Genomic DNA, 16,996 nt, shown 5'->3' with positions numbered 1-16,996 from the left:
CAACTCAAGCAGCAACTCCAGACAGAAGTGGAGGGTAGCGAAAACGTAAATGAGCAGTCCCATTGCGACTTCTACTTGTTAACGGGCACGGAGAGGAAACATCCAGCCTTCGGAGCCACGGCGATCCACGCAGTACTTACTGCAAATCCGGAACGAAAGAAATTACCCCCGGCAGGCAAGTGTAATAAGAGATCAATGTTTTTATTATATCTGCTCATGTCGGGTGACATACATCAGAACCCTGGTCCCGTAATGACACGGAACCAGAGACTACAGCAAGAAGCGATGGAGGTTCCCATCGCGACCAACAGCATCAACAACGCAACCTGTGGCTACATCCACAGCGCGGGCGGCGAAGCTCCCCCAATGACGCCACAGCAGACGAGCACACGTGAGGCAGTGACGAGAGGAGGTGAACCGAGGGTCGAAACCATGACGACCAGCTCGACGCGGGATGTAAACATCTCGACGCCCGATAGCCGGCTAGCTAGCAGAGCTAACAACGAAAACAACCAGGAACGAGTCCTTTGTTGTTCCAGCACGGCGCGGGACCCTCCCCCCCCCTCCCCCCTTCTTTGTTGTTCCAGCACGGCGCGGGACCCGACCCCCCCCTCCCCCCTTCCCACCCACAACAACACAGAGGAACAGATCACAAACGGACAATACTTCGAACCTGCCAACATCAATGAAATAACCAACGCCAATGGACTGAACATTTTTCACATTAACATTAACAGCTTAAAAAACAAATTGGATGAAATCAAACAAATATTCATAAATGGTAAGGCAAACATACTGTGCTTCTCAGAAACTAAGCTCGACGATTCTGTAAAAGATCCAGAGATAGAGATTGAGAACTACTCAATAATCAGGAATGATAGGAACAAACATGGAGGTGGTGTCTGTATGTACATACACAAGGACACCAAATTCATCAACAGAAATGACCTGAATCATAAATCAATTGAAACTGTATGGGTGGAAATCCTATTCGAAAGGGCGAAATCCCTACTGGTTGGCACAGTCTACAGGCCGCCAGATCATAGTGGCTTTTATGATACACTGGATGGGTGTTTAGCTGGAGTTGAGGATGTAGACAAAATTCTTATTGGAGACTGGAACACGGATATGCAACGAAAAGATGCACCCGTCTTCAAGGCCTTCAGTAGGTTTTGTGATCTGCATGGCCTCAGCCAGCTAATCACCCAACCCACACGTGTATGTGAATCAACTCAGACTACCATTGACCTCATTCTGACCTCCGACAAGTCCAAGATCTCAAATAAAGGGGTTATAGCATGTGGGTTAAGTAATCATTATATGATATTCTGTACCCGAAAAAAACTAAAACAAAAGGCTGGCTGCCACAAAACAGTCACATCTAGAGACCTCAAAACCTACTCTAGCGAGGCCTTCAACCTTGAACTGGAGAGTCTGGACTGGTCAGATGAACTCAATGGTACACTGGTTGACGAAACATGGCTTGGTTTCAAAACCAAATTCTCAGCAATACTAAACGACATGGCCCCCCTAAGAACCACCAGGGTAAAAAATCGCGCTGAGCCGTGGATGCACTCCGAAATACTGGCCGCTATGAAAACCAGAGACAAAAAATGCTCGGAGTTTCGTAAAAGTCAGTCAAAGCTTACTAAAAGCACGAGCAGTGAACTCCAAGCCCATGTGACTGAACTCAAACTAGAAAGAAACAGACTAAGAAACGACGTAAACTCCATGATCAAAACTGCAAAAAAGAATTTCATCAATGACAAAACTGAGGAAAACAAAAACAAACCACGTGAACTTTGGAAATTACTCAATAATCAACTAGGATGCAGTAAAAAACTTAAAACCAGATTCTCAAACATAAACATAAAAACGGACAACACGCTCATCACAGACAAGCTGGATGTAGCCAATTACTTAAACATTTTCTTCACAAACATAGCCACAACACTGGTAAACAAACTACCCTCCCACTCAGGGCTTTATGGGGTAGAACACATAGTAGCTTACTACAAAAACCTAGGGGTCCGCAAGGACGACTTCAAGCTGGAAATGGTAACAACAGATGAGGTACTCAATAAACTGAGCGCCCTCCAACCTAACAAGGCCACTGGCCATGACAACATCCCCTCCAAATTCCTCAGAGACTCAGCAGCCGCCATCACACCAATCATCACACACATAATAAACCTCTCCATAAAACAGGGACACGTCCCCAAGGACTTCAAAATTGCGAGGGTGACCCCTCTGCACAAAAAGGGCAGCAAATTAGACCCAGGCAACTACCGCCCTGTTTCTATTCTCACCTCCATCTCGAAAGTCATGGAAAAAATAGTCTACGAACAGGTCGAAAAGTACCTAGCGGAAAAAAATCTAATCTACGAATTCCAATCTGGCTTCAGAACATCCCACTCCACTGACACATGCCTTCTCTATTTGAATGACCACATCAAACAAGAGGTGGACGCAGGCAAATACTGCGGCATGGTCATGCTGGACCTACAAAAGGCCTTTGACACGGTCAATCACTCCATTCTGATTGACAAGCTAAAAGCAATTGGTTTTGATAGTCTATCAGTGAGCTGGATGCAATCCTACCTTGAGGGGAGGGAACAGATGGTGGAGGTAAACGGTACCCTATCCCCCCCCCTCACAGTGAGCTGTGGTGTTCCACAAGGAAGCATACTAGGACCGCTACTGTTCCTAATTTATGCAAATGACATGTCGTCAGCTTGTGACTGCAACTTGTTCCTGTTTGCGGACGACTCAGCCCTGCTGGTCTCTGACAAGAACAAGTTACAGGTGGAAAAAACCCTCAGCTCGGAACTAGGCAGAATCTGCATATGGCTCGCTGATAACAAACTATCATTACACATGGGCAAAACAGAGTCCATTCTCTTCGGTTCAAATAACAAACTCAGCAAGACCGACGGCTTCTCAGTTACAGTGGGTGACAATATTGTCACAAGGAAAGATGAAATTACCTACCTGGGTTCCATCCTAGAGGCTAATCTCTCCTGTGACAAAATGGCATCCAATGTAATAAAAAAAGTCAACCAACGAACTCGATTCTTGTACCGGATCTCCTCTCTGGTAAACAAGAACACCCTGAAGACTCTGGCAGGAGCACTCATTCAGGGGTACTACGACTATGCTTGCACCTCATGGTACCAAAGCACCTCAAAGGCGCTAAAAACAAAATTACAAACATCTCAAAACAAACTGGTCAGACTACTGCTTGACCTTACTCCTAGAACCCACCTCACCCCTGCCCACTTTGACAACCTAGGATGGCTTAGAGTAGACGACAGAGTACAACAACTTGCAATGGGCCTGGTCTACAAGATACACTACACGACCAAGGTACCCATGTACATGTCAAAATACTTCCCAAAGGTCAGTGAATACCACGATCACAACACCAGAGGGAGCTCCACAAATCATGTTAAACCCAGATTCGGCTCAAATAAGGGACTAAACACGTTTCGCAATTATGCCACATCAATGTGGAACGCCCTACCCAAAGCTGTAAAGGAATGTGGATCACTACCCACTTTCAAAACCTCTCTCAAGGGACACCTACGGGAGACTGCAATTCAACACTGGCCCCTGTAAATATCCTAACCCAACCCCCTCCAATGTACAGTCATTTACCTAGTATGGTTTTGTCAATAGTTCAATGTACAATTGTGTTTGTTTGTACAGTGTCTCCTCCCCCCCCCCCCTCAATGTACAGTGTTACTTGTTTATACAGTGTGCCCCCCGCCCCCCCCCCCCCCCCCCAACCACCTCCAATGTAAATTACCCAGTATGGTTGTCAATATCCCAATGTACCCAACCCCCCCCACCCAACCTCCTCCAATGTACAGTTTCTACGTCAAATGTATATACTCCCTTTTCTTGACTCCTTCTGTATCACAAACAGTACTGTATTTGCAAATCTGGTATGTCATAAATGTATAGATGTAGCAGTACTGACTATCTGTATGTCATGTATGTCATATATGTCTATATGAATTGAAAATGGGGGACCCTGATGGAAACAAGACAAACGTCTTTCTCAGGTCTGCATCCCCTTAACAATTGTATGTATTGAGCCGTACTGTATTGTACCCATTCTGCAATCTGTTAAATAAAGTTTTCATTCATTCATTCATCCCCTGCACGTTCATGACGTCTGCCAATCGTGTCAGCCTTCTCTGCCTCGACCCCTCTGGGTGGGGGTTTTTAAATGGAGGCTTGGTCATGCAACAACGCCAGCATACGCCCCTTCCGCCGGGGCAGCTGTGTTCAGCTGTCCCCTCTGGCGCCTGTCTCGTCCGCAGTCTCCAGGCTAGGGTTAACAGCCTGTTGCCTGGTTTTTCCCCGGTGCGCTGCCTGCTTCCGTTGGTTAACTTTTTTTTTTTTTTTTTCTTTTTTTGTGTGCTTACGGCCATGCTGACTGCCTGTTCTGCAGGGTCAGTGTGCCAGGCGGTGTACTATTGGGGGGACGGGGCCCGCTCGGCTTACGGCCATACCGACCTGAACACGCCCGATCTCGTCCGATCTCGGTAGCTAAGCAGGTTCTGGCCTGGTTAGTACTTGGTTGGGATACCGCCTGGGATTACCAGGTGCAGTAACTGGGGGGCCTTTGTCCGAATACGCTGGCGATGTGGGGGGCGGGGCACTACGTGCCCACCTGGTGGGGTCTTGATGCTGGCATCATGGACTTCTCCGGGCCCCCATTCCAGGGAGTCCAGTCCTTTTGGTGGGTCTGGGTCTTCCTTCGCGCTCCGCTGCTACGGCCTTGCCACGGGGTTGGGTTTGCCCTTGACCCCGTGATTCTGGGGGCGGTAACGAGGTTGTTCCTCCGTTCGTTCCCGGGTGGCATGCGGGTTGTGCGTGTGTGTAGTCGTGGGGTCAAGCCACGGTCTGCTCACCCTGTGCGTTGAGTTGCTTGAGTGCCTCTTCGCACGGTCGGGTCCGTCGCCTTCCCGTGAAGCCCCTAATAGGGGGGATACCCTCCATTAGGGGGGGTCGGGGGGGCTCGGCCCTCCCTGTTCTGATGGTTTTGGGGGGCTGTCAGCGGGGTGTATTTGTCAGCCAGCGGCTCCGCTTGGCCTCCCATTGTGCAGTGTGATGCCAAGCAGAGCCTCTAACGGCACAGAACGCTAGGTTATGACTATAACCAAGTTCTGTTAGTTAGAGGTGACGCTTGGCATCAGACGGCCGCTGCAGCCCTTGACCTCACCTTGTGGTGAAAGCTTGGGAAGGAGGAGAGCAGGTGACCACACACCTGCTTATGAAGGTAAGCTGATGAGGGGTGTGGTCAGACTAATACTGGTATTAGAGGTACATTTGTGGAATTTATTCAGTACGCGTGCACGTACGCGAGATAGTGCAGTGTGATGCCAAGCGTCACCTCTAACTAACAGAACTTGGTTATAGTCATAACCTAGCGTTTCTTCCGGGTGTAAGTCAGATTGAGAAACAAACCACACAGAAGAGGAACCATCAGAGACTTTGAGACGGCTCCCTCCTCCCATCACAGAGAGGGGGGGGGGGGGGGGGGGGGGCAGCACTAGAGAAGTGCCACGACGACAGGCTTTTGGAATAACCACCAGGCCGCGATAACAACCGAGAGATCATTAGAATAGACTTTTCAAGGACGATACGAATTAATTCCCATCTGATTATGAGGTTTTGTTTATGGAATAAACAACGTTTCTCAGAGAAAGGTATTACGCTGTCAAGTGTCGAATTCTTACGAAGGTGGTGAATACTTATGGTTACGGAGTTGCATTAAAGGGGAATGACAAAGATTGCACAGCCAGTATGACAAGACAGAGGGAAATAAACACAACGCAGACACTACACGACGACAACGATGCAGAGGTGATAACACAAGCCAAACAGATGAAGAAGTGATACTGGCTGAACCATCAGAATCTAACAGTATACTCATCGTTGGCAGGGAATGAGTTAATAAACATCTGTGGTCCCTAAAGTAATAGGTTATTCATTTTCTATGGAAGTGATGGAGGTTTATGAAGCTCCAGACATGAACGGAACCAGTGGTTTGAAGGCCCGTACCATGGAGAGGTCTTGGGCATGGCTATGAAGCTGAGGCCAGGCCAGCGTCTCCAGAGAGTGGACTATGGAGCTGCAGGCTTTCTTCTCTCTCTGGGCATGAGCCAGGATCTGGTCATCTACCTGCATCAGATTACTGCCCATCTCCACCAGCACCTCTGACAGCTGCCACAAACACACGGATAGAGTGCAATCAAATATGTGAGAAAACACACTGACGATGACAATACATCTTTGAAAATCATATTCATATGAATGAAATAGATGATTACTGTGCAAATTGTAAGATGTTTCTTACCTCTCGAAGCTGCTTGACATACTCCATGAACCTCTCCATCATCTGGGCTACATACAGCACATCCACTGAGTCGGTAAAGCCCGCTGCCTCCAGGGTGTATGAGCGCACCTGATGTGCCACGGTGACGGCATTAGATGCGTTGATGGGCCTCTGGAATACAGGAAGGGGGGGGGGGGGGTAAGGAGTAAATACACTTAGTCTAGAATAGATTAAAACCTGAACCACAAAATAATTGACCGGCGGCCATTTTGCTCTTATGTCATGCTCAGGTTGACATCAGGTTGGGTTCCTTTCCACCCTGTTGCTAGCTTTTTTTTTTTTTTTTTTTTTTTTTCACTTTTTCTCCCATTTTCAATTTTTCTCCCATCTCAATTTTCATATCATCCAATTCAACCCTCCCCTGTCTCGAACGCTGTTTCTTGCCTCCCACAAGCCGGCTGCAATGTGGACTAAGTCATACATAGCACGAGTCCCCTCCGATACTCGAGGTAACAGCAGTCGCATCTTTTCACCTGCGCGGCGCGATCTTTCAGCGTCAGGGGTCTGCGCTTTGGAGGGGCGCCGCCACCATCGCTTCCTGATTCTACTGCACAGGCGCACCAACCGACCTGTAGGAGTCGCTGTCCACAACGCCCGATCCCCACCCATCAGTTTCCCACCCCCTAATACTGCCAATGTGTATTAGTACGGACGACCAGCTAAACTGAAAGCAATGTGGAGCGCTGGGCTCGAACAGGCGAACCCAGCGTCTCCAGTATTCGTGGTGAGCGCCTTGCCCACTGCACCATGTAGCCGCCCCTGTTGCTAGCTCTTATTCATAGTATTCTCATGACGCATCACGCTTACCAATATGTTCCAATGTCACAACTCGGAGGCCAAGGTTGTCGTTTGATGAAAATCACCTGTTGTTTGCCTACTAAGATGTCTGGGATGGAATACTATGAATAGAGCAGTTTGATTTGTTGTTTTCTGGTGATGCAGTGCTCTTGCTGCTTCCCGGCTGTATTATTATGTACCGCTACACTTTGCTAGCTTCATATCACAGCCCAGGAAATTAACATAGACTGAAATTTACTTTCGATCTCCCGGGCGATGGTACGTCATGTAATTTGATTCTTACAATTCTTACTCAGAAGCATTTTATTTTACCCAAACATAAAATGCCGCCACTTATTTGTCAAACAGTTAACCCCGAAGTTTTTGAAATGGACCAACTTCTCCACATTTCGGCTGTGATGTGAAGCTAGCAAAACGTAGTGGTACATACGGGAACCAATGTAACTTGTTCAACAACAAAACATTCAGTTTTTTTTATTATCCTTAAAGGAACACACCAACATTATGGGAAATGTGCTTACCGTCTTCTCCAGAGTCAGACAAGAAGATAAGATACCAATTTCCTCTCTGTATGCTCAGTAGAGAGCTATCCGGCTAGCCTAGCTTAGCACAAATGAAAGGAAGTGGATACGGACCACTAGCCTAGCTTAAACCGTATCCGCTTCCATTCATTTGTGCTAATCTAAGCTAACTTGCAGCTGGATAGCTTTCCATTGAACACACAGAGAGGAAATTGGTATCCATCTTCTTGTCTGACTCTGGAGAAGACATAAGCGCATTTCCCATAATGTCCACATGTTCCTTTAAGCCTCGGCTTGCCAGCACTACTGACCAGGATGAAGGTATGTAGCACGCGGGTGATGCCGTTGGTATAGTGACAGTTTGTGTAGTTTCCTTCTGCCCATTTCCCCGAGCGGTCACAGTAACGGGAGGCTTTCTTCTGCTCCATACCTCCCTCTATGGACAGGGAGGGGTAGCGCAGCTGCAGGCAGTACTGGTGAGAGGTGATGCCAGCCAGGGTCCTTGGCCACCTGGTGAGGAACCATATGAAGGGGATCTTTGCATGATGGGATGATGTGGGTTGGGTAGTATTGGAATACATGTGGTTGGATTACAGTTAATAATCCATTAAAGTTACTGAAACAACATAGTTATCAGATTACAGATACTTGATGATTACCCAGATATGTAAGAAAAGAAAAAAAGGGCATTTAGAATTTGAGATTACAGACAAACCTTATTTTACACACATATATACATAATGTTTGATCATGATTATAAATGATGATGATGATGATGATGATGATGATGATGATGATGATGATGATGATGATGATGATGATGATGATGATGATTATCATTATAGTATTCAAATTACAGTCTAGAAATTGGAATAAACTCTTTGGATTTGGGGGGTAAAGTAACACAAAGTAACTGAAAGTAATCAGATTATATTATCGCATTTGAGTATTCCATTGGATTACATGATTACAAAACATAGGCACGAAATCAGTAACCTGTAACTAATTACATTTTGAAAGTACCCTTCCCAACCCCCCCAGGGGATAATGGTAATAAAATAACTGGAACTGACCTGAACTCTCCCCGGTTATTGACCACTTTGTCCTCTGGGCAGAAGGAGGCGCTGTTCTCCAGCACCACTATTTCAACAGTGCGAGAGGTGTTGCCCCGCCCAGTAGTCACCACACACTCCCACTCTCCACTGGCTTCCACATGCACGTTGAACAGGATGAGCTCACTGCATAGAGAGGAGATAGTGGAGCAAATCACTTTCCACCATCGCTCACATAACATCACGGGGTCTGAGCAGAATACAACCATGGGTAGTTAATCAATACAACATTTAAATGTTGAACTGGAAGATCAGGCGGTATGTAACACGCAGCCACCTGGCCACGGTGCGTCAAAAACAGGCTCAAACGCAATCTACGGACGTTTTCCGCATTGCAAACATTTTTGTTTTCTAAGCGGTAGCCTAAACTAAGGACAGAGAGGCGGGTTTGTGTGAGCGGGAAGGTCGCCGGTTCGATTCCCCGGGACCATCAGGAAAAATCTGGGTGGGTGGAAGTGAATGAATAACTCTCTCCCGTCCCCCAACCGCTGAAGTGCCCTTGAGCAAGGCACTCCCAACCGCTCCAGTGGAGTTGCTCAGTGGCCAACCAGTGTCAGGCTGCGGTTGTACTGGGCAGCTCCTAGTGGTCAACAGTGCGCTGCCGGCGGGTGAAAACCTCATAACTCCAAAACCCCAACTTTTCAGGAGATGAAAAAAACGACCTGGTTTTAACATAATTGAACACCATGTCACAATAGTTGGTACAATGTCTTCATAAATGGTTAGTTACTTGCAGGTATCAATACATTATTAATATTTTACTCTGATAACGTTCAAATGAAGTTATGAGGTTTTGTAAAACAAATGTTGTGAAAAAATTATGGAGTTATGAGGTTGTTATTCAATGATTCAAACGGCAGTAACGTGAATTTCAGATAGAAAAACCTAAATGTTACCAAGTGTCTATTTGCAAATACTCAGCAGGAACTGTCACTTACTCTTTCTGCTGAAAAACAACTTTATATTAGGTTGTAGGAGTGCGGTAATCCGATGCACAGACTGAGGCCATGTTTAGACGGAGAGAGTCTGAACAGAAACCGCAAAAGTCGACTTGCGGTCTCACTTTTAATGTTGCGTTTAGACTAGTGTTTTGGGATGGAATTCTGCGTGCAGACGAGGCTGTAAAGACTCGAGACGACGGAGCCCCGCTGTCACACGATTGGCGCATATGTCACATGACGTGCTGTGAAGACCCGCCCTACTCTGCCTCTGATTCGCAGACTGTGGGTGGGGGAATGTGATTGGACCAAAGCAGAGTTACTCACAGACAGTGGCTCCAGTCACTAATAGTTGCGATAGCCGCGGGACAGATTCTTGTGTATTTAAAAGTACTGCCAATGTAGCCTTCAGGTGATCGCCATGGATAGAATCAGACATGCTTTATTTATGCTTCTAGGCTACTGGCGCATGCCTGTGATGTAAGCAGTACGCGCGACGAGAGCCTTGAGAACCCTTTCGTCATAGTTTTATGCGGTTTGACAGTTTAGATGATAGCGCAAAGGTTTATCGTTTCTAGGAATTCCACCCAGAAAGGTGGTCTCACTTTTTTGCGGTTTCTCCCCGTAAAAACGCTGTTGCCGTATAAACAAAAGGCACATCCGATTTCTTTTTGCGGATTCACCTGCTAGCGTTTCCGTCTAAACAGGGCCTGAGTCGTGTTCTGATGCAAAACATTTTACTTTCACTTTTAAGCGACGTCATCCCCCACTTAGTCGCGGGAGATGTAGTAAAAGTCCTTCCATGTAGTCTGAGTTGAATTGCACTAAAGGTGCCAGTTTCTAGCTCAATACTGCTACCTACTGACAACTGAATAGTAATTATTATTATTTTTTGATCCACTTTTTCTCCAATTTTTTCTATTTGTCTCCCATCCCAATTTCGTATCGTCCAATTCAACCCTCCCCTATCTCGAACGCTGTTTCATGCCTCCCACAAGCCGGCTGTAATGTGGACGTGTAAGCCATACATTGCACGAGTCCCCTCCGGTACTCAAGGTAGCAGCCGTCGCATCTTTTCACCTGCACAGCGCGATCTTTCAGCGTCAGGGGTCTGTGCTTTGGAGGGACGCCGCCCCCGTCGCTTCCTGATTCTACTGCGCAGGCGCACCAACCGACCTGTAGGAGTCGCTGTCCACAACGTCCGATCCCCACCCATCAGTTTCCCACCCCCTAATACTGCCAAATGTATTAGTACGAACGACCAGCCAAACTGAAAGCAATGTGGAGAGCTGGGCTCGAACCCCCCCCCCCCCCCCCAAAGTCAAGTCAATTCAAACGTCAAAGTCACGAAAAAGTCAAAATGACTGTCGACTCCTGAAGAAGGCAAATCTTTGTCACAGGTCTATAGAGAAAGCTGCAGGTCCGCGTCTTAATCCAGACCTGTCGCACAAGTCCAATCTTGTCTGGCATCGTCTCTGTAATCCTCCCAATGATCCAGGAATTCCGTGGTGCGGAATCGTCCATTATTGAGCACTATGTCACCGGGGATGAAGTTCCGCTTGATCTTTGTTCTGTCGTTCCTGTAATTGTGGCAGGTATGTGAGATGTCTACTGTTGAGAATTGATTCCACTTCGTCGAGTACTGTATGGAGTCCCTCCTCATCCTCTTCTCTCCATCCCATCCTCCTCTCCTCTCCTCCTCCATCCTCTTCTCTCTGTCCTCTCTTCCTCCTCCTCTTGCCATCCTCTCCTCTCTTTCTCCTCCTTTCTTCCTTTCTCCATGTGCTGCTCTCTCAGCTTCTGCAAGTTGATTCTGAAACTTCTCCATAGATCCATATCTCTGAGACACCACGTCACTGAGGCTGCGTTTTTCTCTCTCCGCCTGCTCCTTCATCCTCTTCAAACTCTTCCTCAACCAACCAACACCTCCATCATTCTCTACTGAGGCTTTATGTGCTGCAGTACCAGTCTTATGCACTGGGGGAAGACTACTCCCTCCATCTTTCCAGTATGAGTTCAATTCCAGCTTATGCAGACCAGCCTGTTGGATGGCCTCTGCCTTGGCTTTCTCCTCCTCTTGTCTCTTCTTCTCCTTTTTGATCTTTTTTGACCTTTTCCTCTTCTTGGTCTTGAAGATGGTCTCCTGCTGTATCTGATGAAGACGTTGGTCGAGCTCTGGGAGGAGCCATGTGTTCTCTCCTCTCTGTGTCTTCAACTCCTGCTTGGCCTCGTCGATCACCTTCTGATGAGCTTTACGTTTATACTTCCTCTTCTTATTGATGCTGCTCGAGCTTTCAGAACTAGCTCCGAACGCTGCAATGACACTGTCGTCTCCTCCAACTGGTCCATTTACAGTCCATCCAAGCATCGTATTGACTGCATATGGCCCTCCATCCACACTTCGGATGACTTCCAGTGGTTCTAAGGCTCTGGGAACGTTCAGACCAATCAACATCTCAACGTCTGCATCTATCTGTGGCAGATAGACATGCTTCAGATGAGGCCATTTTTCCAGATCTTGCCATTGTGGGATGTTACTTCGATTGACAGGCATTTGATGTTGTGCAAAGATTTTTGGTATTTCACAGTATCTGTCACTGTCCAATCCAGCGACTTCCAAGTCAGATGTAATGCAACTGTCAACCACCTTTTCTTGGCCCATAGTACGTAAAAGGATCCTTGTTTTCCTCCCAGATAGTCCCAGTTTAGCCATCAGACCCATTGTGCAGAAGGACGCTGAACTCCCTGGGTCTAGAAAGGCGTAGGTGTCCACTGACCTTTGACCTTTGCTGGATTTAACTTTAACTGGTACGATGGCAAGCTTGCAATCTTGATCACCGGCCCCAGTAAGGCCACCGGTATGGATTTCGACTAGAGTTCTGTCCACTGCTCTGTCAGAGTTGCTCCTTCCTTTCTCTGCATCTCCATTCTCCATAGAGTGGATGTGAAGCAAGCTGGGGTGTCGTGAGCCACATGTCCTGCAAAACAGACGTTCCCTGCACTCTCTGCTGATGTGCCCAGTGCACAAGCATCGAAAGCAAACTCCATTCTCCTTCAGGAACTCCATCTTCTCGCTGTGAGCTCTCCTCTCCAATAGAGTACACGACTCCAGTGTGTGTCCACCCCCTTTGCAGAAAAGACAAGCCTCCTCATATCCATCCTTAATTCTGTTTTCCCAATGAGCATCTCTTTCAATCTGGGAATACGTTGTGGCAAAACTACTCCCTCTAGCCTGAAGACGAGGCACAGGTCTAGCTCTGCCACTTTCCTTGAAAGCCCCCGTCATTGGAGCGTCTTGTATGTCTCCAAATACAGGGTCTGTAGCGATTCTCGCTTCCCGCTCAATAAAAGTCACAATATCGGTAAACATAGCACGTTTGCGATGTCTTTCCTGGATGTTACATGCTTCCGTTCGCCACTTGTCCCTCAGCTTGTAGGGCAACTTCTTGATAACAGCAAGCATGTTTGCAGATGTGTTTAGGTCACATAGGTTATGCACGTCTTTCATGGCATTGCAGCATCCACGCAAGAATAGGCTATATGCTTGTAAGGCTTTCCCATCCTCCGACTTAATGGCCATGCAAAGATTTTGTCCATGTAAGCGGATGCTATGACGTGCTCATTTCCAATGTGTTCCTGGAGTAAAGCCTTCGCCGTAGCATATCCAGTGCCATCAGTCATATGTTGACAACTTCTGACTAGTTGTTTAGGCTGCCCCCTGGTGTATTGCTCCAAATAGTGCAGGCAATCAACAGCATTGTCAGTCCTCCTTTCTGTCTGTTCAAAGGACTGCATAAAGCCATGGTACTGCAGAGGGTCACCTGCAAATGGTTGGATGTCTCTTTTAGGCAAGTCAAGTCAAGAGTTTTATTTGTCATGGCATACGGATATACAATGAAATGCGGGTGGTCTTGCCCGCAACGATGTGCAATTGGTACAACATATAACATATAATAGAATCCAATACAAAAAATGTGTGCAATAAAATTGTGCAATAACAGGTAGTAGGTAACAATAAATTTGTGCAATGACGGGTAACAGTTGACAGTTAACAGTAGTAGTAATAGTAGTGCAATACACTGTTACTGTTGCTAATACTAATTTAAAGTGGTCTTTCCTTTTGGCAATAAGTGAGGGTGCGTGCGGCCTGAGTGTGTGCCCGCTCATGCTAAAGTGTTACAGTGGTACTCAATGTTCATTGTTCAGGACTCTGATGGCCTGGGGGAAGAAGCTGAGCCTAAGCCGCTCTGTCCTAGTAGCTGGGGTTCGCAGGCGTCTGCCTGACCTCAGCAGCTGGAACAGGCTGTTATTGGGGCGGTGAGGGTCTTTCATTATCCTGCAGGCTCTGGATTTGCACCTCTTGTTGTATAGAACCTGCAGGGGAGGTAGTGCAATACCCGTGGTACGCTCGGCTGAGCGCACCACTCTCTGTAGGGCCTTCTTGTCTTGTGCCGTGCTGTTTCCATACCAGGCAGTGATGTTTCCGGTCAAGATGCTCTCTACAGCTCCTGAGTAGAAGGACTGGAGTATCTTCCCCGATACTCTGAACTTCCTTAACTGTCTCAGGTGGTAGAGGCGCTGTTTCGCCTTCTTTACTACTGTGTCTATGTGTGTTGACCATGTCAGATCCTCTGAGATGTGGACCCCCAGGTACTTAAAGCTGCTCACCCTGTCCACGGTAGCCCCGTTAATCATCAGTGAAGCAGTGAAGCAATGCATTGCTGATGCACCAACATGGAAGTGATGTCGTTTTGTTTTTGCATAATAGACATCATGTTGTTCTGTTCACTGCTGTTGTTCCTGGAAACAGATTGTATGTCTCTATACAAAGACAATGGAGGCCCTGTAGACTTTGGGACCGTGCTCTGTCTCTGTGTGAGTGCTGAGTGCTCTGTAGCGTTTGAGATCATAGTCTGGGTCTGTGTGAGTGATGAGGGCTTCTGGAGGTATTTGGCTCCATCAGATTGTCTTTGCTTTGGCCGTGTGCCTCCAACATATGCAGGTTGTCCTCTTCCATCCTTGTGTGGTATAAATGCCTCTGCATTAATGTTGAGGCCCTTTTCAAAGTAGGATTCCATTCCATCCAATTTACAAGAAGCGGCACTCCACACCCCTGACCCAGAGGTTCTCAGAACATTCAGCCTTGCTGCCGATGCAGCTATGTCCGCTTCAAGCTGAAGTTGTTCCTTTTGTTTCTTTATGTGAGCTTCCTGGTCTTCAAGAGCATGTTTTTGTTCAAGCAACTTTTGCCGAGACATTAAGGCGGCCATGTCGGCCTCGGCTCTGAGACGTGTAGATGCATTTGAGGAAACCTTTGATCTAATAGATCTTGAACCATAATTATTGCTACTATGGTTGGATATGCTGTCCTCTGGTTGAACATCCTCTTGAGCATAATGAATACTGTGCGACTGAGGCCCAGTCACTTCCACATTTCCCACACTCCCATGTTCTCCATTTTCCTCCTCTGCAACCTCATGCTGCTGCATTTCAGTAGGCCTGTTATGAGCCTCTAACTGAGGTTTGTTTCCTCTGGTTACTGAAAACCAGGCATTAACATCTTCAATGAATCCATCTTTATGTTTATTGACCTTTGAGAACCAGTCATTTTGTTGTTCTTGTTCATCGTGTGGAATAAGAGGCATCAAATAGTTATGTAGTTCATTAGAATTGTCAGACACTTGCATCAAAACGTCAAGTTGTGCTTTAACCAGTGCAACATTTTGCTCATTTTTCATGAGCTCTTTGACAGAGGTTATCAGATGTTTTATTTCCTCCACTTTCCCTTTGCGTTTCTTTTGGAGTGATTCGACTTTATTTGCCAGAGCTTTTGCAGTGAGAGTTATTTTTCTCTTTTCTTTGTCTTGTTTCCCAACATTTGAACCACTCATTTTGAATGCACAAGAAAGTTATCACCATGAGAATCCAATTCCAATATTCAATGCATTTGCAAAGCCTGCCACATATATCAGCCACAGCAAGAGAGCAGTGCAGTGCAGCACACGTTAATTGTTTGTTGACACACACATGATACAAGCTTGGCCCGACGGGCCGCACACACACATCCACAGCGTGTTCAGCATAATAACAGTTTCCACTCAGCGAACCAACAAACCAAACATGGGTCCACAGCAGAACGCAACGGGTCGGGTTACAGTACCGCAAATCCGTTGATAGGCACTGGCTCGGTCTGGTCCTTTGTGCCTGTGTGCGTGCGTGCGATCATTCCATAGTTCCGCGTCCAATAATGTCTGACTTGTCGGGACCTTTCGTGGCTCCAATCCTTCGTTCAGTGTCACTGTTTGCTGACAAATGTATGGCGACTATCCAAACATTTATGGAGTCACGAGAGACTAATCCGGGGAAATAATTCTACCTGCCAGATGCGCCGATTGTCATGAAATCACTGCTCCAGGATACTGCATTTGGTTACTTTATTGCGATTAAAAGCAGTTGATATAATAACGTCATTAAAAGCAAATCACAGCTTGATTTAATATTGTGTAACGTGCGGTCAGCAAAGTATGACTTCCCCGTTCACTCCCTCATCATTTCAATACCTGAAACCCGCCGGTGAACAGCTGACTTTTACTCATACTACTACACCACGTGACCCATTTGTGAATGACGTGACCATAACAACCCGTCTTGTCTATACCTGTCACCAACACACACATTTAGTATTGTAAGCTATAATACAACGACTCCCACATTAACAATATGGGCAAAAAAAAAAAAAAGGGGGAACCAACACTCCAGGGGTACCCCCCCCCCCCCCCCCACACACACACACAAATAGATTTTGATTTCAGACACATTTATTACTTAAACAATTGGGACAATAAAGATCTAAAAACCACAGGCTACAATACAACCAAGCCTGCATTAACAATAAACAACCAATAACAATAACAACCAAGCCTGCATTATGGGCAATTAAAAATAGGGGAACCAACACTCCAGGGGTACCATGCACGCACACACACACACACACACCTACACACACACACATTTTAGATGCTTTATTTATGTCCACATAAATACAGAGTACATTAAGGACATAAACACTAACAGTGCAATTAGCTCATTGGGAGTTATTCAATTATGTTTGTTACTGCTGTGCAGCATTCATCGTACACAATACAACAAAATAATGTGATATCACAGTAATGTCTTACAATTTGAAGTTGTGAAGTCACAGTAAATTGTTGTAATATA

At 46.5% G+C, this 16,996-nt stretch overlaps 1 protein-coding gene across 1 annotated transcript in view; it reads right to left on the bottom strand.

Annotated features, from left to right (window-relative positions):
• adgra2 (adhesion G protein-coupled receptor A2) overlaps positions 1–16,996 on the bottom strand; it is a 174,763-nt gene that overhangs the window by 21,679 nt on the left and 136,088 nt on the right. Inside the window, exons 8-11 of the mRNA XM_084322572.1 lie at positions 8,802–8,966; positions 8,040–8,238; positions 6,371–6,520; positions 6,076–6,237 (exon numbers count right to left, since the gene is read on the bottom strand). Coding sequence (XP_084178698.1) covers positions 6,076–6,237; positions 6,371–6,520; positions 8,040–8,238; positions 8,802–8,966 — 676 coding nt within the window. The remainder of the gene's footprint in view (positions 1–6,075; positions 6,238–6,370; positions 6,521–8,039; positions 8,239–8,801; positions 8,967–16,996) is intronic.

Source organism: Notolepis coatsorum, assembly GCF_963971535.1.
Source record: "Notolepis coatsorum genome assembly, chromosome: 10".
Taxonomy (NCBI): domain Eukaryota; kingdom Metazoa; phylum Chordata; class Actinopteri; order Aulopiformes; family Paralepididae; genus Notolepis; species Notolepis coatsorum.
Note: the sequence above shows the minus strand (reverse complement) of the source record. Positions and strands in the feature narration are given on the sequence as shown.